Genomic DNA, 23,260 nt, shown 5'->3' with positions numbered 1-23,260 from the left:
TGTTCGGAAATCGGATTTTAAAAACGATCCTGAAATCTCAAGGTCGGCTCAACCCTAAGTGAAAATAAATGTGAAAGAAGTTTTTTAGGGTTCCCTTACATGACGATGTACACTCACCGGCCACTTTATTAGGTACACCATGCTAGTAACGGGTTGGATCCCCTTTTGCCTTCAGAACTGCTTCAATTCTTCGTGGCATAGATTCAACAAGGTGCTGGAAGCATTCCTCAGAGATTTTGGTCCATATTGACATGATGGCATCACACAGTTGCCGCAGATTTGTCGGCTGCACATCCATGATGCGAATCTCCCGTTCCACCACATCCCAAAGATGCTCTATTGGATTGAGATCTGGTGACTGTGGAGGCCATTGGAGTACAGTGAACTCATTGTCATGTTCAAGAAACCAGTCTGAGATGATTCCAGCTTTATGACATGGCGCATTATCCTGCTGAAAGTAGCCATCAGATGTTGGGTACATTGTGGTCATAAAGGGATGGACATGGTCAGCAACAATACTCAGGTAGGCTTTGGCGTTGCAACGATGCTCAATTGGTACCAAGGGGCCCAAAGAGTGCCAAGAAAATATTCCCCACACCATGACACCACCACCACCAGCCTGAACCGTTACCGATACAAGGCAGGATGGATCCATGCTTTCATGTTGTTGACGCCAAATTCTGACCCTACCATCCGAATGTCGCAGCAGAAATCGAGACTCATCAGACCAGGCAACGTTTTTCCAGTCTTTAATTGTCCAATTTCGATGAGCTTGTGCAAATTGTAGCCTCAGTTTCCTGTTCTTAGCTGAAAGGAGTGGCACCCGGTGTGGTCTTCTGCTGCTGTAGCCCATCTGCCTCAAAGTTCGACGTACTGTGCGTTCAGAGATGCTCTTCTGGCTACCTTGGTTGTAACGGGTGGCTATTTGAGTCACTGTTGCCTTTCTATCAGCTCGAACCAGTCTGGCCATTCTCCTCTGACCTCTGGCATCAACAACGCATTTCCGCCCACAGAACTGCCGCTCACTGGATGTTTTTTCTTTTTCGGACCATTCTCTGTAAACCCTAGAGATGGTTGTGCGTGAAAATCCCAGTAGATCAGCAGTTTCTGAAATACTCAGACCAGCCCTTCTGGCACCAACAACCATGCCACGTTCAAAGGCACTCAAATCACCTTTCTTCCCCATACTGATGCTCGGTTTGAACTGCAGGAGATTGTCTTGACCATGTCTACATGCCTAAATGCACTGAGTTGCTGCCATGTGATTGGCTGATTAGAAATTAAGTGTTAACGAGCAGTTGGACAGGTGTACCTAATAAAGTGGCCGGTGAGTGTAGATTGTGTTTGTAAAAATATATGCGGATTCTAAAAGGAGACAATAATCAGTAACGACAGATTATAGGGGCCACATGTACCTGAAAAGCGCATCGTGCAAGGGCACCCAATCTCAATCTCTTAGTGCACTGAACAGCTGGTTGGTCCTAAGTTCCTACACAGCACCTTGTATATATGGCATGGTCATGGTACCAGCTCAAGAGCTGCCCTGGTGCTACAAAATCTTACAATACAATACAATGAAACATAGAAGCGGTGGGAAATATTTTTCAATATAATGGCTGCCCTAGTTTATCTTAAAGAGAATATCCCAGATGTGTTGTATTCCATCTGGACAGGTCAAAGAACTTTTATAATCTGGTGGACACATCTCTAGGAAACCTTGCTGTGTGTGGGGAAGCAGTATCCTGCTTAATGGTCGGAGCTCCACATTGTGAAAAAGAAAAAAAATCAGAAAAGCTGTGATATTGTAAATTTCAGTTATACTTATGGACACGCTCGCATATTCCATAAAGGCATAATGGCAGCAGAAAGTTCACAGAGGAAAACTTAAAAATTCACATCAAACCTTATTCATTACGAGCTGGTTTGCTTATCTCCACTACACAGAAGTAGAGATGAGCGAGTAGTACTCGATCGAGTAGGTATTCGATCGAATACTACGGTATTCGAAATACTCATACTCAATCGAGTACCACTCGCTATTCGAATGTAAAAGTTCGCAGATCCAGCATTGATTGGCCGAATGCTATACAGTCGGCCAATCAACGCTGCTTCTTCTCCTACCTTTAGAAGTCTTCTCCGTGCAGCTTCCCCGCGGCGTCTTCCAGCTCTTCATTCACTCTGCCAGGCATCAGGCCTGGGCAGAGCCGACTGCGCATGTCTGCTTGTAGTGCGGGCATGCGCAGTCGGCTCTGCCCAGGCCTGGTGCCTGGCAGAGTGAATGAAGAGCCGGAAGACGCCGCGGGGACGCTGCATGGAAAAGACTTCTCGGAGGATCCAGCCCGACCCTCACTCGTGGACTTGGTAAGTATAATTTGATCGAACGTTGCCTACCTCTGAAACAAGCATTTTCCCCCCCATAGACTATAATAGGGTTTGATATTCGATTCAAGTAGTCGAATATTGAAGGGCTACTCGAAACGAATATCGAACCTAGAACATTTTACTGTTCGCTCATCTCTACACAGAAGTAGCCTCTGAGAGAATTTTTTAGAGCATCAGGGGTAGCACTTTTACACAAGAACCAGTGTCTAATGAGAACACACCTGTAATCCTGTACATATCTGCTGAGCTTTCCATCAATCTGACATTTCTATCAGGGATGGAGTGTGTCATTTTTCTTCTTGTCAATGAGTTTATGAGAGAAATTAATGGTGGACGATACACAAACTGTCCTTAGGTCACCTCCTCGTACCAGCAAATCTTTCAAAAAAAGACATTTGCTTAATATCTCTTGATTGTACATAGGCAACACTTGTAGTATTTATCTCCAAAGATTCATTTCTCTTCAGATGAGTAGACCTTCTGGTTTGTTTCACTCCAAACTTGTTCAGAAAGAACTGGAAGCGAAATGGTTATACTCTGTTGTCTCTTTAGACCCAGGTTATAATAGGTGGGGTCTCAGGGGAGGTGTGATAAAATAACAGTTATATTCACCTTATCTCACCTCTTCTGGGTCTTCTGGCTGTGTCCAACACTCTCCCACTCCTGTTCTGACCTCTTCTGGCCTCCTGGCTGGTGTAATGTACCTAGATTCACCACTGAGGACCAATCACAGGACCGGTGCACATGATGTCCCACAGGAGGCCAGAAGAGGACCGAGAAAGAACACTGGATGCAACTGGTTTATTTATCTATAGTAACATGCAATATGATTATAGTAATATTCAAAGTTTATGAAAAGTAAGAATCCAGGTATTAGAAATGCCCGAAGGCAATTCCAAATAACAGATGCTAGGGTAAGGGAAGATAGAGACAGTGAGTCCTAAACCTAGGCCAACCCGTGTCCCTAACTATTTGCCACAACTGTCCTAATGACAGGGAAAACTGGAGGACAAACCCTACTCTAGATAAGTGATACACAGAACAGGACAAGACAACACTACAAAGAAGAGGAGTCAGCAAGCCAAAGGTCAAACTAGAGAGAAAAACAGTACCAAATCGCAATCCAAAAGAGTAGTCAAAAAAGCCAAAATTCAGAGCTCGGTAAATACAATACAAGAGCAAGAAAAAACGCTTAGCAAGGTGAGAGACACAATAGCCAGCAACCATGTATGGACTGATGGCCAGTTTAACCCCTTAGCGACCCTTGACGTAACTGTACGTCATGGGTTGCATGGGGATGTATAGAGCGAGCTCACACGCTGAGCTCGCTCCATACACGGCAGATGCCGGCTGTATAATACAGCCAGGACCTGCCACTAACAGCAGCGGTCGGTGCCCGAGCCGATCGCTGCTGTTAACCCTTTACACACTGCGGTCAAACGCGACCGCAGCGTGTAAACAGCGCAGGCGGCATGGGCGCCGCCATGTTTCTCCGATCGCCGCCCTCCTGAACGTCACATGAGGGCGGTGATCGGTTGCTATGACAGCCGGAAGCCTATTGAAGGCTTCCAGGCTTGTCTCTGCACTAGATCTATTAGACGATGCCAGAGGCAGCGTCTAATAGAAGTGCTGCGATTCTGCTATTCACTGCAGTACTGTAGTATTGCAGTGAATAGTATGAGCGATCAGACCCCCTAGGTTTCAAGGTACCTAAGGGGTCTGATCATAAATGTAACAGAAGAAAAAAAAAGTTTTTAAAAGTATTAAAAAAATAAAAAAAATATAAAAGTTCAAATCACCCCCCTTTCCCTAGATTAGCTATAAAAGTACTTAAAGAACATTAAACATAAACATATTAGGTATCCCCGCGCTCCAAAATGCCCGAACTATTAGAATATTAAAACATTTATCCCGTACTGCGAACGGCGTAGCGGCAAAAAAAATAAAAACAGCCAAAAAGCGTTTTTTTCAACACTTTGCCTCCTATAAAAAATTTAATAAAAAGTGATCAAACCATCAGATCTTTCCCCAAATGGTATCAATAGAAACGTCATCTTGTCCCGCATAAAAAGACACCACAACCAGCTCCATATATGGAAATATGAAAAAGTTACAGGTGTTAGAACATGATGACACAAATTTTTTTTTCTATTTTGCAAAGTTTATCATTTTTTTTAAAGTATCAAAACATTTCAAATACTATATAAATTTGGTATCACCGCGTTCGTACTGACACGTAGAACACAGGTAACATGTCATTTGTACCAAACAGTGAACGCTGTAAAAATTAAACCCATAAGAAAATGGCGCAAATGCATTTTTTCTCCAATTGCACCTCATTCTGAATTTTGTTCCAGCTTCCCAGTACATTGCACAGCATATTGAATGGTGCCATTACAAAGTACAATTTGTCCCGCAAACAATAAGCCATCATGTGACTCTGTGAACTGAAAAATGAAAAAGTTATGGCTCTTGAAATGTGAGGAGGGAAAAACGAAAATGCGAAACCAAAAAATGGCCTGGTCCTTAAGGGGTTAAGGAAGTCCAGAACCAGTCCCAGGATTGATTGGCAGATAAGCTGTCAATCATAAGCACACAATAGTTAACCCTAATAGTGCCAACACAAAATGACAAGAGTCCGGAAGCAGGTAACCATGAGCAGACATGCATGTTGCACCATACAATGAAGCCAGAGGACAGCGCAGGAGTATGAATGGGTGAGGATATAACACTAGGAATACTGGATACAGGAATCTGAGATATATGGAGTTGTGTGGTGGATCCTCACACTAGACAATGGTCAAACGTTTCCTTCTGTGCTATATGTAGGCACCGTGTAGTTGTAGAGTGCGAAGACCTTACCAATCAACCCCTCATATAGTGACAAGGTGCCTACATCTTCCTAAAACCCAATATATCAATACTATATCTGAAGTATTATGAAATAGATATCACAGACCAAAAGTCATGTCCTTATTTAACATTTTAAAGTAAAGGGAAATTCACGGTAATCTACAGGATGGTTTTATTGATTTCTGTTAATATTTGATCTATTTCATAGCAATTCTTACCCTCAAAACATCAAAGTCAAAGTAAAGTTACTGATACTGTCAAATAAAAGCCATAACACAGGCCGTCAAGGAATGGGTGAGTGGCAGACTTACATTACTGTATATATACTAGGTGGTGTTATATACATTTCTGGATATTTTTGAGGCTCTACATTATGAGCTGAGAGAAGTAACTTTCTTAAAAGGATTCCTAAAAAATAAACTGACCACAGGGTGTCCAGATGTCAGGACCACCAATGACCATTTGTACTCTGTAAGGAAACCTTGACTCAGGTGTTCAGTGTCCTACAGTGCCACCGCAGGAAAAAGAGAGCATTACATGGTGTCCATAACTTGAAGGCTTAATCTTTGAGGGACAAATTGTTCTTCATAATGGTACCATTTATTATTCTGTATAATGTTCTGGGAAGCTAGAAAAAAAAAAAAAAAAAAAAAGAGAATTAGAGAAAAACTGCATTTGTGTGACTTTCTTATGGGCTTTGTTTTTACAGCGTTCACTCTGCAGCCAAGTCACCCGTCAAAATAAAGAAAAATATAGCATCTAATAATGTGAGGACAAAAAAAAAAAAACAAATCACCAAATCATTAGAATACAACTGGCTGCAGCAGGAAGGGAATGTATAAGCTGTGCAAGCGAATATCAGGGGACACCCCAAATTTACTGCTTACAGGGGAAAAGACACCAGAAGTGACCCCAGAGTGACCCCTCCAATCATAGGAGCTACTGGGACATAGTAGGGAATTTGGTGTTGGCAATGTTCTCCGCACAGCTTATATATTCACTTTTCACTGTCCGCTGTACATTCCCGCCTGCTATACTAATACTCACTACACACCTGGTAAATTCTTTCAGGGGTGCAGTTTACAAAATGGGGTCACTCTTTGGCAATTCCACTTTTCTGGTACCTTACAGGCTCTACAAACTGACATGGCGTTCAGATTCCAAACATCTAAATCTCCAAAAGCCAAATAGCGCCCTTTCCATTCCAAGCCCCGCCATGTCCCCATACAGCAGATCACAACCACATATGGGGTATTGCCATGTTCAGGAGAAATTGTTTAACAAACTGTGGGGGGCTTTTTCTCCTTTAACCCCTTGTGAAAATGAAAACTTTGGGGATAAAGGGACATTTCAGTAATTTTTCGCTTACACATCCCAAGGTTAGTAAAATCTGTGAAACGGCTATAGTGTCAAAATGCTCACTCTATCCCTTGACGAGTTCTGTGAGGGGTGTAGTTTCCAAAATGGGGTCATTTTTGGGAGGTTTCCATTGTTTTGGTCCTCTAAGGGCTCTGCAAATGAGACATGGCGCCTGAAAACTATTCCAGCACAATCTGCTTTTCATATCCCCTGTGTTGCTCCTTCCCTTCCATGCACTGCCGTGTGCCCAAAAATCAGTTTACACCCACATGTGAGGTATTTCTGTGCACGGGAGAAATTTCTTAACAAACTATCAGATGCATTGTCTACTTTAACACTTTGTGAATGTGATAATTTTAGGTCTAAATGAATGTATTAGTGAAAAAAAAATGAAATGTCTAGATTTCACCTCCATATTATTTTTATTCTTATGAAATGCTTAAAGGGTTAACAAACATCCCAAATGCTGTTTTGTTTTGAATTATTTTAGGGGTGTAGTTTTGAAAATGGGGTGATTTGGGGGGAGTTCTATTATGCAGGCCTTTATAATTCCTTTCAGAACTAAAGTCGTTTGGAGAATTTTCTTGTAAATCTGGAAAATCGCTGTTACACTTGTAAGCCTTGTAATGTCCAAAATAAATTAAAAGACAATCAAAAGATGATGCCAATATAAAGCAGAGATATGGGAGATAATATTTATTCATGTATGTGGGTGGTATGACTATCTGCCTGAAAAGCAGAGAATTTCACATTTTGAAAATTGCAATTTTTTCCAAATTTCCAACAAATTTACTATTTTTTATAAGTAAATATAAAAATGAACATTACATGAAGTATAATGTGTTATGAGAAAACAATCTCAAAATCACTTGTGTAAGTTAAACCGTCTCGAAGTTATTAGCATTTAAAGTGACACATGTCAGTTTTGAAAAAAGAGGCCTGGTCCTTAAGGCACTTTTGGGCTGTGTCCTTAAGGGGTTAAGTTAAAGTATTTTGGAAGAAATAATTTATATGTGCGTGAAAAATTTAATAAATATTAATATATTATGTTTTCATAAGTGCAGACTTGGAGCACAAAAATATGAGGTTCTACATCAACAAAACCTGTTTCGTAATACTAACTATACTTGCTGTATATATTACGGCAGAAGATGACACTATGTTAGAAACAAGGCAGGGGAAAGTGAGTGGAATAAAGCAGTCTGTGATGTCTCGTACTGTCACAGCCTATCTAGGAATTCCATATGGAGAAGCACCAACAGGAGAAAAAAGGTTCAAAAAACCAGAACCCCGGGCACCATGGCATGGAGTTTACAAAGCCACCATGTATGGAAAATCTTGCTTTCAGAGTAAAGATGATTCCTATGGTGAGATAACTGGGACAGATATGGGAATTGGCAAAATTGAAATGAGTGAGGACTGTCTGAATCTGAATGTATGGGTTCCACAACCCATGTCTAAACCAGCACACGTCATGGTGTTCATCCATGGAGGAGGGTTTAATTCTGGTAGTTCCTCTTTAGATGCATATGATGGAAGTGTGCTGGCAGCTTCTGAGGAAGTCATCGTAGTGTCAATGAACTACAGAGTTGGAGCATTTGGTTTCTTAGCTTTATCAGGAAATACTAAAGCTCCAGGAAATGCTGGTTTGTTTGACCAAAGGCTGGCTCTTCAATGGGTTCATGACAATATTGCAGCTTTTGGTGGAAATCCGGACAGTATCACAATTTTTGGACATAGTGCCGGAGCTGCTTCTGTAGGGTATCATGTGATGAGCCCAGGAAGCCATTCTTATTTTAAAAGAGCAATTCCTCAAAGTGGAGCACCACCAGCAAACTGGGCATTCAATTCTCATGAAAGGTCGAGGAGGTCTTCCATACAATTAGCCAAACTCCTCAACTGTCCTACAGAAGAGGATGATGCCTCTATAGCCTGCTTACAAAAAGTAGATGCCAAAGACATAGTTGATAAGCAAACCCTGTCCAATTTTGTTCCAGCTTTGGATAATGATTTTATAACTGACATCCCCCACAACCTAGTAAAACAGTCAGCCATGAATACTGATATTTTGATAGGTGTAACTAAAGATGACAGTAACCCATTGCCAGTGTTCGGTGCACCAGGATTTAGTGTAAAAAATGAAAGTCTAATTACTATGGAGGAACTTAAAGAAGGTCTGAGATATTTCTTCCCACCAGGAGATGATCTCTCTGTAGAATCTATGATGTTACTATATGTAGACTGGGATGATGAAAAAAACACTGAGAAGAATCGTAAAGCCATGGAGCAGATACTGAGAGACAATAATTTTATGTGTCCTTCAAAATATTTTGCACATTTTGTTGCAAAGGCTAAAAATAACCTATACGTTTACGAATATGATCATCGTCCATCAAATGAAGGACTTCCAGAGTGGATGGGGGTCGCCCATGGTGCAGAAGTGGCAATGTTATTTGGAAAACCACTTATTTTATCTCAACAATTTTCAAACCAAGAACAAGTGTTTAGTAGAAGACTTATGAAAATCTGGGCCAACTTTGCAAGAACAGGGTAAGTCATACTGTAATGGTATAGTGCAAGTGAGGGATGTTCCTATCCGTAGATTTATTTAGCTTTCGGCTGTAATGTTGATTTTATTGGTTGTCAGGGTCAACCCATTCACCAATAAACACTACATAAGAAACAGTTAACAGAGCAGCAGAAGACAACTAATCTTATCTGTTTCACTTGCTCCGGGATCCCAGGATTGTCTTCACATTACAACCAGGGGTCAGGCTGGGTCAGGCTAAATGGAGGTTCCGATTTCACATACATTTCAAATATTTTCTGGGACTTCTATGTTTCCATGACTCAGACTCCTACATGGTAGTTTGTTGTTGCTGGGAATATGATAGGGCAAAGCGCCAGCCACCCATGTTATATAATGTTTTATTATACATTGTTATATTAAGGCAGGACATACAATTTAAAACCAATATCACTAGTTAGTTGGTTACAATGACAAGCAATGAATTGGATACAAACAAAAGATAATGAGCAATATACAATGAGCAAAACTGTCTCTTAAGGTTGGTCACGACCGTATGCTAACCGGCTGCCATGAATGATGCCATTTGAGTGTTGTCTGTTCACTGGCCATGCTTGCGAGGCCCCTTTCAGTCAATGAATAGGAGTCATGGAAGCTGGACCGCAAAATCGGACAGGAATAGGACCTGTTCCATTATTTGTGGCCCGGACTGTTGCCCCGCACACAGGACTGTGTAATTCACAGTCTTGTTTACAGGCCCATAGAAATGAATGGATCCATGTGCTATCTGGGAAAAACCTGAATAACACATTGACCATTCATTTGGTCTTTATTGTAAGACCGGTGAAATTTTTGGAAGTCATTGCCCGAAGATGTGGTGATTGCTGATAAGAACAAGTTAAAGATGGGCCTGGATTTCTCACAAGAAAAAATATCATGTTAATGTTAAAATAATGCTCTGGGAACTAGAAATTTTTGTGATTTTTTTTTAATACTGATTGGGTGATTGCCATTCACATTTTTGGGTTGTTTTTTTTTTTTTTTTGCCTTTTTCTGGATCAACTTCGTAGTTTTATAGCTTTGACTTGATGGAGTTTATGTCTTTAGCCAACCTTATCAACTAGGTTACCCAATCTGCCAAAAAATTATGTTCTTTTGCATAGGATCCCCCCAATCTTTTAACTGAGACTTTTTAGTTTCAAAAGAATTTTTGAAATGTTTCAAAACAGTAAAATATACATCAAGACAAAAGTAAAATACAGGTCAAAAAAAGGAAGACATAGGAGATATAAAATTAGAAACCTGCACACTTAAAGAGGACCTTTCATCAGATCGGGCACAGGCAGTTTTATATACTGCTGGAAAGCTGACAGTGCGCTGAGTTCAGCGCACTGTCGGCTTTCCCGATCTGTACCCTGGGTAAAGCGCTATCGGTCCCGGTACCGTAGCGCTTTAGTGTCAGAAGGGCGTTTCTGACAGTTAGCCAGGGATGCCCTTCTTCCCAGCAGCACCTATCGCACTGTACTGTGTGAGCGGGGAGGAACGCCCCCTCCCTCTGCTTACACAGCTCGTCCATAGACGAGTATTATCAGGAGGGGGCGTTCCTCCCCACTCACACTGTACAGCGCGATAGGTGCTGCTGGGAAGAAGGGCATCCCTGGCTAACTGTCAGAAACGCCCTTCTGACTATAAAGCACTACTGTACCGGGACCAATGGCACTTTACCCAGGGCACAGATCGGGAAAGCCGACAGTGCACTGAATTCAGCGTACTGTCAGCTTTCCAGCAGTATATGGAACTTCCTGTGCCCCAATCGATGAAAGGTCCTCTTTAAGCTGCATGGACATAGTGGAAAGAGGAAGAATAAAAAAAATTACCAAAATCGTAAACTAACATAGGACGGAACAATGGGAGAGTGTGTAGCGCTAGGGTGTAAAGGGATAATGAAGAATGGAGAGGGGGGCCCTGCTTATGAGGGGGGTATCTAAAGGTATATTCAATCTGACCACCCAATCGGAGATGGAGACCGTGTGGCGGATCTGGGATACCAGGCCTAGTAACCAAAGTAGCCCAAATGTTATCAAAAAGTTGGTTAATATCCGAGATAGTAGCATTAGTTTTCTCATGTAGCATGACAGTTTTCAACACCTAGAATCTGTCTCTTTGCATCTTTAAACTGTAGAATGCCTTTAGTGGCCCTGACACTGTATAATGCCCCCTCGAAATCCCTGGGCTTTAATGACCCCTGATAGTGACCCTTTCACATTATAATACCCCCCTGTTTTAACACACTAAAAGAGTAGATAAGAATGGGTTTTATGCATTACGCAAAAATGTTATGTCAGGAAGTATCAGGAACAACCTGGAGCTTTATTAACCATTTCTAGGATTAAATAAAGATCTCTTTCTTTTATGTTTTCCGTACTTTGTAGAAATCCAAGTGATGATGAATTTCATTGGCCCCAGTATTCGGCTGAAGAACAACGTTACGCCGTTCTGAAAGTGGATCGCATTGATGTTAAGCAAAAATGGAACAGTCAAAAATGTCAGTTCTGGAATTCCTTCTACCCCAAACTGGAGCAAAAATTGGTGGGTAGAAAATATTTTATCTTATAAAGCGTAATAGAAAGTGACTTGTAGGCTATGCCTAATTTTCATATCGTGTAGAAGATGACATTGGTAGTGGTGGTCCTTGAGACATCAAGTCCTTATATCCAACAGGCAAACATATTGAGATGACTTCAGTCATATATAGATAGGACTTAGCACATATATTACGTGTTGTACAATCCACCAACAAACTCTATCTCCAACATTGTCTTGGAACAAAGGAGAGATAAGATTTATCTCTGCCCTCGGTCCCAAAAAGTTCAGCCTAAGTGTTGGATTTATTATCCCTCTGTTCACCTCTTTTCTTTAGAATTCTCATTTATAATATCTTTTCCTCATTGTCCACTACTCCATCCCCTCCATGTATATAAAGTCGCTAAATTTGGGCTGCTTGGTCACACTATTATATATTTGTAGGATCTACTGACTCTCTTATATAATACGTACTCCGTTCAAAGTTTCCTTTCCTCAAACATGTCCTTATTGAACAATATTATAGTGCCCAAAATTATGACTATTCTATGAACTCCTCATCCAGACTTGTGTTGGGGACATCAGACAGAGCTGGACGGTTCTGACTGTTCTTCTACTAGATCATCAACCCCAATCAATATCATTTCCTAACCTGTCTATATTAGCAACATTGGCTCTGTTATGGACTAGAAAGATACAATCAGCTGAATATACTTAAAGGGGTTCTGCCATTACTGACACGGTGGGTAGGACATACCAAAACAGGGGAACATGGTCAATGGAGTCTTTATATCATTAATAAGCTCTAAGGCTGACGTCATCTGTACTGTCATTTCTCCACTTATATGGAAGATGGATTTAACGTGTGGACTCTAGATGTAGCGGCAATTGCTAAGTTGACCACCCCTGAGGAGTAACTTGAAGCCCTTGGGTTCCAATATAATATCTGCACCAAAGACCTCCATCTACCATGTGAAATACACAAATATCTTTTGTTCTATAAGGAGCTTTATAATATAAACTTCATACCATAAAATTACATCCAATCTCGTAATAAGTTTGACACTCATTTCTTTCTGGTTGTAGATACGTGAAGAAACTTCCTAAAGTAACCTGTGCTATTGAATTCAAAGTATTGAAGTATCAAAGGAAGTTCCGGAATGATTCCAATGTAGTTTCGCTCATATAATAAAACATATCCTAATAAAGGTTTGTCTTCTCTGTTTTCACATTATTTTACTTCTTTGAATGGATATATTGGCTTTAGAGCTGCTTTTCCTATTGTTAGGGTCCAAAGTGGCGCTGATTCTGGCACAATAACTCAGCACTGATAAAAAGACTCCCATTGACTTCAATGGGTTCCGTTTTCCACGTGGAACACATTGAAATCAATGGGAGGTACAACAATAGCCATGGGGCAGATTAGTCTACGGTACAGCACCATGCTTACCGTTTTACAACTTTCACCTTGGCTGGGAAGGCTGTGAAGAGACGTGGCATTTACTGTGGGCTGTGGAGTGGCTAATGTCTTTAGCGACTAATGGCTGCTCAGAATTTGGAGAATGTGAGACAGGCTGGGATGGAGCGGCCATACAGAGAGGGTAAAATTAGCACTGTATATTTCATCAGCTGCACCGCAGGTAAGTCATTTTATTGAAGAACAACTTCGCATGGCATTAGTAAGGGTGAGAAGGTCATAGGTCATGGGCAGCATTTCTCTTCCTCCAAAAACAGTGAACTGAGTTAATGCCAAAGAGCTCAAGTTTTGTCTCAAGTGACCAATCTGGATGATTCTGAGAAGGTGCTGTGGTCAGATGAGACAAAAATTAAGCTCTTTGGCATTAACTCAACTCGCCATGTATGGAGGAAGTGAAATGCTGCCTATGATCAAAAGAACACTGTCCCCATTGTCGAGCATGGAGGTGGAAACATTATGTTTTGGGGGTATTTCTCTGCTAAGGGCACAGGACTATTTCACCGCATCAATGGGAAAATGGATGGAGCCATGTACTGTAAAATCCTGAGTGAAAACCTCCTTCTCCTCTGCCAGGACATTAAAAATGGGTCGTGGCTGGGTCTTCCAGCAGGACAATGACCCAAAACATACAGCCAAGGTAACAAAGGAGTGGTTCAAAAAGAAGCACATTAAGGTCATGCAGTGGCCTACTCAGTCTCCATAGAAAAATTATGGAGGGCGCTAAAGGTCCGAGTTGCCAAGTGACATCCTCAAAATCTTAATGATTTAGAGAAGATCTGCAAAGAGGAGCAGACCAAAATTCCTCCTGACATGTGTGCAAACCTCATCATCAACTACAAAAACCGTCTGACTGCTGTGCGCACCAACAAGGGTTTTGCCACCAAGTATTAAGTCTTGTTTGCCCGAGGGATCAAATACTTATTTCTCTATGCAACATGCAAATACATTTATAAAATTTATACAATGTGAATTTCTGGATTTTATTTTTGATATTCTATCTCTCACTGTTAAAATTAACCTACCCTTAAAATTATAGACTGTTCATGTCTTTGTCAGTGGGCAAACTTACAAAATCAGCAAGGGATCAAATACTTTTATTTTAAGGTAGATTGTGAGCCCCATATAGGGATCACAATAGATATATATATTTTTTTTTTTCCTATCAGTAGGTCTTTGAAGAATGGGAGGAAATCCATGCAAACACAGGTAGAACATACAAGCTCCTGGCAGATGTCATTCCTGGTGGGATTTGAAACCAGGACTCCAGCGCTACAAGGCTGCAGTGGTAACCACTGAGCCACCGTGTTGCCCCATTAAGGGATTGAATATTTCCTTCATTATATCTACAGAAACACTGGAATTTTCCTTATAGGTATAATAGAGGCAGAAAGTCCACAGAGGAAATCTCTACAAAATACGAAACGCTTCTATTGCAGTCTTTTCCACTGTTTTTTTTACTGTGGCTCTCTACATGGGGTCTTAGACTAAAAAATGTCAGTTCGAGGCCCTTGTCATGAGAGGCAACACATGTGGCTACAGGATGTCCTGCACATATCAGTGAGCTGGTAGTAACCCTGGTACCACGTCCAGGGGTGACCGACTGTCACATGCAATGTCTACCCAGATTATTACACCGACGGTTGGGACAGTGTGCCTCTCCACATAGCAAAAGTCAGGGTTGACGCCTGCACCACAAGGCCACCCAGACATAGTATAGTATACAAAAAAAAAAAAAATTACGCTAAGGCCCCATGGAACGATTTGCAGCAGGAAGGCATCGCGGTTCTTCGCGGATTTTCTGTTATCATTATATCTACGGGGAAGCCGACGGCGTTTCCGTAGATATAATTGACATGCTGCGATTTCCAAAACTGTCACCCTCACAAGTACATGAGGTAATGGGCATAGGCCCGAGGTTAGAGTGTGTCTGGAAGGGAGGACAGGAGGCGGTTAAACCTGTACCAGAACCAGAGGTGCCCTCACATAAGGAAGCTAAAGGGGAGGTAGGGAATGCAATAGGACTCTCCCAGCTAGCGGCTAATGCAGGAGCCACCCCAAGAGACTGCCAGGATGGGGTCTCTGAACCAGTACCTTAAGGACCTAGGGTTGTGTGTGTGGATCTACGTGATGCCAGTACTCAGGAGGAGGACCCAGAGCAGGGTAGCCAGGGGTTCAGGGCTCAACTCTCCCAGCTAGTAGATAGGACTGGAGAGAACATGAGAGACTGCCGGGGTACACCTAAGTATTTTTATTACACTTATATAATTATGAGTCATTGATGTTATCATATATTATATATTGTCTCATATAGGTACAAACACACAGTTCACATTGTCACTTCTCTCCTCGGTCACCTTGAGTTCACAAGTTTAGTGCTTTGTCTTTGGTATTTGTGTACTGGTGTTTTTTTTGTATGTCATGAATTTATTGGTGTTACTCAGGTCACGAATTGTTCATAATCCCCCACCTCTCCCTCCTCTCTCCTGTTAACCTGCACTGGTTACAATATCTATTGTTTTTCCATGCATAGTCTTAGTTTATTAGAGGGGTATGTCATTTTCAACTGGCTGTTGAGTGTTATTGGCTAAGTTTATGGAACGCCATGTATAAATGTTTTACCGATCCTTATGATATACATCTCACTGACTAAGAAGAGGGTCAAACACATCTTGGGGTGCAGTACTGTGGTCTGTAAGTCTTTCTCCTTTATTGTTCCTATGATATTATGTGTTTCTTATATGGGGGTTTTCTTGCTGCATGTGTATGCCCAGGTTTAGCATGACTATGTTTGATGGTATTGTTACATCTATTGGGGTCTTTTATTGTCTGAGCATTCTAGAATGATCTATATACAGACTCCAGCTCCACTTTTTATTTCATCTTATTAATATATATATATATATATATATATATATATATATATATATATTTATTTAGGACTTGCAATATGTATAATTTTTTGTATTTTAGTGGCAAGAAAAGGGCGAGTAGCATATTGAAAATATTAGGATAGATTATCAATATTAGATCTGTGTCTGTCATGAGTTTAGGCCATCAATGTTAGAAACCGGATAGGGTTTAGAGGTGCAGGTCTAGAAAGTGCAGTTGCTACTAAGCCTTAAACTTCAGGAGGCCCAAAGCCCCTGTTCCACATACAGCAGTAGGTCGGGCGAGAATAAGAGAGACAGAGAATAATATGTTAAATTCACATCTTATAAATTAAAACTCATACCAGTCAATCCATAGACCAGGGGTCCTCAGACTTTTTAAACAGGGGACCAGTTCACTGTCCCTCAGACCACTGGAGGGCCAAAATATAGTTTAAAAAAATATTAAGATTATATGCTCCACAGTAGCTCCCTCCACAGTATTATATGCTCGACAGCAGGCCACCACAGTTTTATATGCTCCACAGTATGCCCCCCCACATACAGTATTATATGTTCCTCAGTACACCCACCCGCATTGTATTATATGCTCCTCAGTACACCCTTCACACACAGTTTTATATGCTCCTCAGTACGCTCCCACACACAGTATTATATGCTCCTCAGTACACCTCCCACACTGTATTATATGCTCCTCAGTACACCCACCCACATTGTATTATATGCTCCTCAGTATGCCCCCCACACAATATTATATGCTCCTCAGTATACCCACCCACATTGTATTATATGCTCCTCAGTACGCCCCCCCACACACAGTATTATATGCTCCTCAGTATGCCCCCCACACACAGTATTATATGCTCCTCAGTACGCTCCCCCACACATTATTATATGCTCCTCGGTATGCCCTCCACACACTGTATTATATGCTCCTTACACCCCTCCACACTATATTATATGCTCCTCAGTACATCCCCAATACTGTATTAGATGCTCCTCAGCACCCCCCCCCCCCTCCCACACACACACACACAGTATTATACTTACCCATTAAGAAAGTAGAGATGCTCATATGTACAGGTTTCCTGGATGAGTTGACTAGGATACATCTCGTGTGGGTTCTGCTTCTCACTACAGATGAAGCTTCTATATTGTGACTTTCTTTTGAGGAATAGCTAATTTACATATTTTTGGAACACTGCCTTAATATAAGTCTCTGCATCTCTTCAATAAAAGCAAGTACTTACCTGAGCTCTTACAGTTCCAGAAATTGAATAGGTCAAGAAATGTTATGGATTATTTTGGAAAACCAAATACTTTATATGTAAAGTGTGGGCTAAATAAAGTCATATGTAATTCATGAAATGCAATAAATATTAATATATTATGTCTACAAAATTGCAGACTTGGACCACAAAAATATGAGGTTCTACATCAACAAAACCTATTTCACGAAACTAACTATACTTGCTGTATATGTTATGGCAGAAGATGACACAATATTAAAATTATGTTTTCAGGATTGAAGACATGGAGGTCTTCAATATGAGGTCCTGCACCAACAAGATTTGTTTTATAATACTAACTGTGCTTGCAGTATATATGATGGTAGAAGATGACACAATTGTAGAAACAAGGCAGGGGAAAGTGAGTGGAGTAAAACAGTCTGTGATATCTCGTACTGTCACAGCCTATCTAGGAATTCCATATGGAGAAGCACCAACAGGAGAAAGACGGTTCCAAAAACCAGAACCCCGGGCACCATGGCAAGGCATTTATGAAGCCACCACCTATGGAAACTCTTGTTACCAGAGTAAAGAAAATACTTATGTAAAGTTCAGTGAGTCAGATAAGTGGAATGTCAAAAATGAAATGAGTGAAGACTGTCTGAATCTGAATGTATGGGTTCCACAAACCATATCTAAACCGGCACATGTCATGGTGTTCATCCATGGAGGAGCGTTTAGTTTTGGCAGCTCAGCTTCAGACATGTATGATGGAAGTGTGCTGGCAGCTTCTGAGGATGTGATCGTAGTGTCAATGAACTACAGAGTTGGAGCATTTGGTTTCTTAGCTTTATCAGGAAATACAAAAGCCCCAGGAAATGCTGGTTTGTTTGACCAAAGGCTGGCTCTTCAATGGGTTCATGAAAATATTGCAGCTTTTGGTGGAAATCTGGACAGTATCACAATTTTTGGACATAGTGCAGGAGCTGCTTGTGTAGGGTTTCATGTGATGAGCCCAGGAAGCCATTCTTATTTTAATAGAGCCATTCTACAAAGTGGAACACCGATGTCAAACTTGGCATTCGGTACCCAAGAAAGTTTGAGGATGTTGTCCATACAATTAGCCAAACTCTTCAAATGTCCTACAGAAGATGATGATGACACTATAGCCTGTTTACAAAACGTAGATGCCAAAGACATAGTTGATAAGCAAGATCTAAGGGCATCTCTCACCGTATTTGTTCCACTTATAGATAATGATTTTCTAACCGACCTCCCCCAAAACCTAGTGAAACATTCAATTAGAAATACCGATATATTGATAGGAATAACTAAAGATGATGGAAACCCATTTACCGTGTTCGGTGCACCAGGATTTAGTGTGAGAAACCAAAGTCTAATCACCACTGAGGAACTTAGAGAAGGTCTGAGATATTTCTTTCCACCAGGAGATGATCTCTCTGTAGAATCTATGATGTTACTGTATAAAGACTGGGATGATGAAGAAAACACTGAGAAGAATCGTAAAGCCATGGAGCAGATACTGAGAGACAATATTTTTACGTGTCCTGCAAAGTATTTTGCAAACTTTGTTTCAAAGACTATACATAACCTCTATGTTTATGAATACAATCAGCGTCCATCAGATGAAGGACTTCCGGAGTGGATGGGGGTTGCACATGGTGCGGAATTGTCAATGTTATTTGGAAAACCACTTCTGTTACCTCATCAATTCTCAAACCAAGAACAAGTATTTAGTAGAAGACTTATGAAAATCTGGGCCAACTTTGCAAGAACAGGGTAAGTCATTGACTTGGAGTGGTATAGTACGAGTGAGGGATGTTCCTAACTACAGATTTATTTATCTCTTACGACTATTACTTATGGAACTAAAGAGGAATATATATTTTTTATTCCTATTATTTGTTTAATAACCATTGACCTAACCTAGAATATACATGTTAGGAAAGAAACAGGAGACTAAAGGGACAATCCCTGATTTTTAGAAAGACATCTTGACAACAAGTTAATGTATCCTAATGCTTGAACCTCCCATGATGAGCTGTAGCCTGTGGGGAAAGCTGCCAGTAATAAGCTGCAGCGCCACCAGAGGAGAAATGAAGAACTACACTGTAGAGAGAGAGAGAGAGAGAGAGAGAGATTCTTTGTGGCCACTTTCCACTCTACCCTTTAGATGCAATTCCTGTATATATGATCACCCACTTTACACTCAGAATTTCTTAATGAAATATCTGAGAATGGGCTTTCTAAAGTAGACAATACCTGTCATAAAATATGAAGTACTACCTTATACTGGTTAAGCATTTCTAACCATAACATCTGCCTGTTTTATGTTTTCCATACATTGTAGAAATCCAAGTGATGATGAATTTCATTGGCCGCAGTATTCGGCTGAAGAACAACGTTATGCCATTCTGAAAGTGGACCGCATTGTTGTTGAGCAAAAATGGAACAGTCAAAAATGTCACTTCTGGAATTCCTTCTACCCCAAACGACTAAAAAATGGTGGGTTGACATCTATTATTTTATTCTATGTTATGCTAATTTCATGTTCTGCCATATCGTATAGAAGGTGACATCTGTGAGACATCAAGTCCTCAGATGAATCTCCTCCATTGTGTTTTTTGACTAGGCAAACACTGTGACATGACCTGTGTCTTAGAGTTGATAGATAGAGCTCAGTATTGTTCTGTGCCATGTTCTGTGCCATGTTCTGTGCTGGAGAGATCCTCTAACTAACTCTCTACCACAAGGATTGTATTGGAACAAAAGATGGCCAAGACTTACATCTGTCCTTGGTCTCTAAAGTTCAATCTAGCCCTTGTATTTATTGTCCCTGTGTTCACCTCTTATCTCTACAATTCTAATCTATAATACCAAATCCTCATTGTTCACAACCCTATCCCATTAACACAGTGGTTCTTAACCTTGTCTGAGATACCGAACCCACCAGTTTCATATGCACATTCACCGAACCCTTCTTTAGTGATAAATCAAATATGATTTTTTCCAAATTCAAGACATAGGTATATGTTTTTTTTACTGGTACACAAAATGAACCGTGCATAGGACCTAGGGTTCAATCAAACCCTGGTTAAGAATCACTGCAATAACATAAATACTTGTCAAGTTGGGTTGTTTGGACACACAATCATGTATTTGTAGGGTCTACTGACTCCCTTTTATCCTACTAATATTATAAATGTGAAAGTTTGTAAGTTAGTGTGTTTGTTCCAACCATCACGCAAAAATGGCTGAATGGTTTTAAATGAAATTTGGCACATAGATAGATTGTAATCTCGATTAATACATAGGGTACTTTTTATCCCAGTAAATAACATGGCTTCAGGACTGTTATGAATTTATGTTCACGTGCTATATTACACTGCTCTTGCAGCAGCTTATGTCAGGTTCTGATAAAGCCAGGTCTATTATCTCTCTATGTAAACACTCAGCTAACCCTCAGTCCATTCTGTACACACATTTGCATATTATTTGATCTGCTCCAGGCAGTGCTGATACACTGGATGGGAAAAAACCTTTAATCCAAATTGTCAGTTTGCTACTTTTAAACTTGCCAGGAAAAAGAAAATCTAATTCTAAATTCTAAAACAGCGAGAGCTATGAAGGTAGCCGGAAGTCACAGAGTTCTCCTCAAGCGGAGCTGAGGGGGATCATCCGTGACAACAACATGATCATTATATGGCATCCCAGTGAGTTACTGGGATGCACGAACAATCACAGGCACAGTGTGAGGAATGAGTTCAACAGCAGGCCAGCTTGAAGGCTGCCGAAACGCCGGAGCAGGCGGATCATCAACACCAACAACACGCTCATTATATGGCATCCCATCGAGCTGCTGAGATGCTGGGACAATGAGATCCCCAAATTGCTTGTTTTATAAGAATATTCACTGTAACCAATGTATAAATTAATAACTCATATACAATGAAAAGACATTCAATGCTGTAATATTTGTAACACTTATATCTTTCAGATACATAAAGGAAAATCCTAAAGTAAACTGTGCTGTTAAATGCGAGGTATTGAAGAGGAGACAAAATAGAAGGCGCCCAAATAATTCAAGTGTATCTTCATTTACATATAAAAACCTAGATATCTTATAAATGTTCATCTTCAGAACAAACATTCTGTCGTTAGAGTGGGATGTTGTGATGATGTCACTGGGATATTGAGCCATGCCAACTCCAATGCCGTGGCCAGCTGCGCTAGGTTACGCAGCTGAGCATCCATGGAGCGAACAACCCGATCAACGTGATCCCACAAATTCTAGGTTGGGTTCAAGTCCGGTGAATTTGCTGGCCAAGGGAGTACGTTCTGAAATTGTCCCTAAAACAATTCCCAAAAAATGTAGAAATGGTAGTTAACAGGGAAAAGTAGAACAAGCTAAGTATATCTTACACTGGCCTGGCTTCTAGAGTCTAAGGCTACTTAGACATCTTCACCAGAACTTGCCACGAGGCCGGATGGTCTTGGTTATCAGACCACTAGTTAGTCTTCATGGATTGGATCCCCCATACATTTCAGTGTATGAAGGGATGCGTCAAAATGGACAAAAATGGAACATGACCTATATTTTGATGGTCTGTTATAATAGAAATCACAATAACAGTCATATAAGTAGCCCCATTCACTGACACCTAATATAATACTGCCATGTGACGTTCTTGACCATAGCTTTAAAGATGAAAGATGAAACTGCAGACTAAATTGAGAATTACAGCAAACTCACAAGTCAGGTCAAACCAGAAGAGCAACGTAAAATCCAAATCAGAAATATAAGACTAAACAACTCCAAGCCAAGACCTAAAAAGAAATTATCTGCTGCACACTCTTGATTCAGTGATGAATAAAAAAATACATTTATTGGGAAGGTAACATAGTTTGATGCGCCATGGAAAAAACGGTATTTAGGTATACATGAAAAATTGATCCAATGTTAAGCAGGGACGTTTCGGTCCAATGACCTTCATCATGCCAGATCAATGTGTGAAGTCCAAGGAGCCTCCATGGCTCAAGCCAAGACCTAGTCCAAGAGTTATCAGTCAAAGCCAACAGAGTAAGCAACAGGATGTCTAGCAAAGAAGAAAGAAGTCAGAAGTACAGCAAACCAACAGCTAAGTTCTGATCACAGGAACCAAGCTAGTAACAATGAATACATAGAAGGCACATGAGGAGTTCTGGACAGACTTTAAATATCCCTCCTCAGGTGTTGATTGGTCCTGCGTCCTGAGTTATAACTAGTTGCAAAGTTAGAGAAAGCTTCACATGTTGGCAGGGGCTACCTTAAAGCAGCAGTAGTGGGCAGTGCTTCAGTGAGGAGAAAACATACGAGAATCCTAAGGGCCCCTTCACACGGTGTAAGCACTCGGCTCATTCCGAGCCGTACACGTGAGCGCTTCTAAACACTTCCCATTCACTTCAATGAGTGTGCTCGTAAAGCCGTCTTTACGTGCGCTGCCATTGAAGTGAATGGGAAGTGTTTAGAAGCGCTCGCGTGTACGGCTCGGAATGAGCCGAGTGCTTACACCGTGTGAAGGGGCCCACAGCGTTTGTTCTCCATTTTTTGTTTGTTTATCAAATTGATTCAAATAAGTAGGTGATTTCCATTCCAGAACAACATGAAAAGACTAGATTCATGTACTTACCATGAGGTCTCTGTCCTAAAACTTTACCACTATCAAATCCCAAATACGTTACGAGCAGGTTCCCTTATAACGTCTGCCAACATTTTTCTGTGTCTTGGTCATAAGTAGATGGGCAAAACCTGTAATGCAGAGAATTTTAAGGAAAACTGTTTAATAGGTTGGTCCTCCATGTTGTAGATTAGCTTACAGGAATACAGAATATAGGAAGCTGAGATACATGGAGTTATATGGCGGGTTCCCCGTACTGGAAACTGGTAAAGTTTTCTTGTATG

General features: G+C 40.9%; 2 protein-coding genes across 2 annotated transcripts; both read left to right on the top strand.

Annotated features, from left to right (window-relative positions):
- The first annotated feature begins 7,753 nt into the window (after positions 1-7,753).
- Positions 7,754-12,811, top strand: LOC142213371 (cholinesterase-like). Its single transcript, XM_075281689.1, has 3 exons — positions 7,754-9,144; positions 11,554-11,710; positions 12,791-12,811. The coding sequence occupies exons 1-3, from the start codon at positions 7,754-7,756 to the stop codon at positions 12,809-12,811; spliced, it is 1,569 nt and encodes a 522-aa protein (XP_075137790.1).
- Positions 12,812-17,602: 4,791 nt separating this feature from the next.
- On the top strand, positions 17,603-21,324 carry LOC142213370 (cholinesterase-like). The gene is made up of 3 exons (XM_075281688.1): positions 17,603-19,098; positions 19,670-19,824; positions 21,317-21,324. Exons 1-3 carry the CDS (start codon positions 17,603-17,605, stop codon positions 21,322-21,324), a joined length of 1,659 nt encoding a protein of 552 aa, XP_075137789.1.
- Positions 21,325-23,260: the final 1,936 nt, after the last annotated feature.

Source organism: Leptodactylus fuscus, chromosome 7, assembly GCF_031893055.1.
Source record: "Leptodactylus fuscus isolate aLepFus1 chromosome 7, aLepFus1.hap2, whole genome shotgun sequence".
NCBI lineage: Eukaryota > Metazoa > Chordata > Amphibia > Anura > Leptodactylidae > Leptodactylus > Leptodactylus fuscus.
This window is presented reverse-complemented; position numbering and strand designations above follow the sequence as displayed.

What these genes read in the sequence shown, in the direction of transcription:
- LOC142213371 (XM_075281689.1), top strand. Translation starts at nt 7,754, where the DNA reads ATGTTAGAAACAAGGCAGGGGAAAGTGAGTGGAATAAAGCAGTCTGTG. An exon ending in GCCAACTTTGCAAGAACAGG is followed by an intron (nt 9,145 to 11,553) that starts GTAAGTCATACT and finishes CGTACTTTGTAG; the next exon opens with AAATCCAAGTGATGATGAAT. An exon ending in CCAAACTGGAGCAAAAATTG is followed by an intron (nt 11,711 to 12,790) that starts GTGGGTAGAAAA and finishes TTCTGGTTGTAG; the next exon opens with ATACGTGAAGAAACTTCCTA.
- LOC142213370 (XM_075281688.1), top strand. Translation starts at nt 17,603, where the DNA reads ATGGAGGTCTTCAATATGAGGTCCTGCACCAACAAGATTTGTTTTATA. An exon ending in GCCAACTTTGCAAGAACAGG is followed by an intron (nt 19,099 to 19,669) that starts GTAAGTCATTGA and finishes CATACATTGTAG; the next exon opens with AAATCCAAGTGATGATGAAT.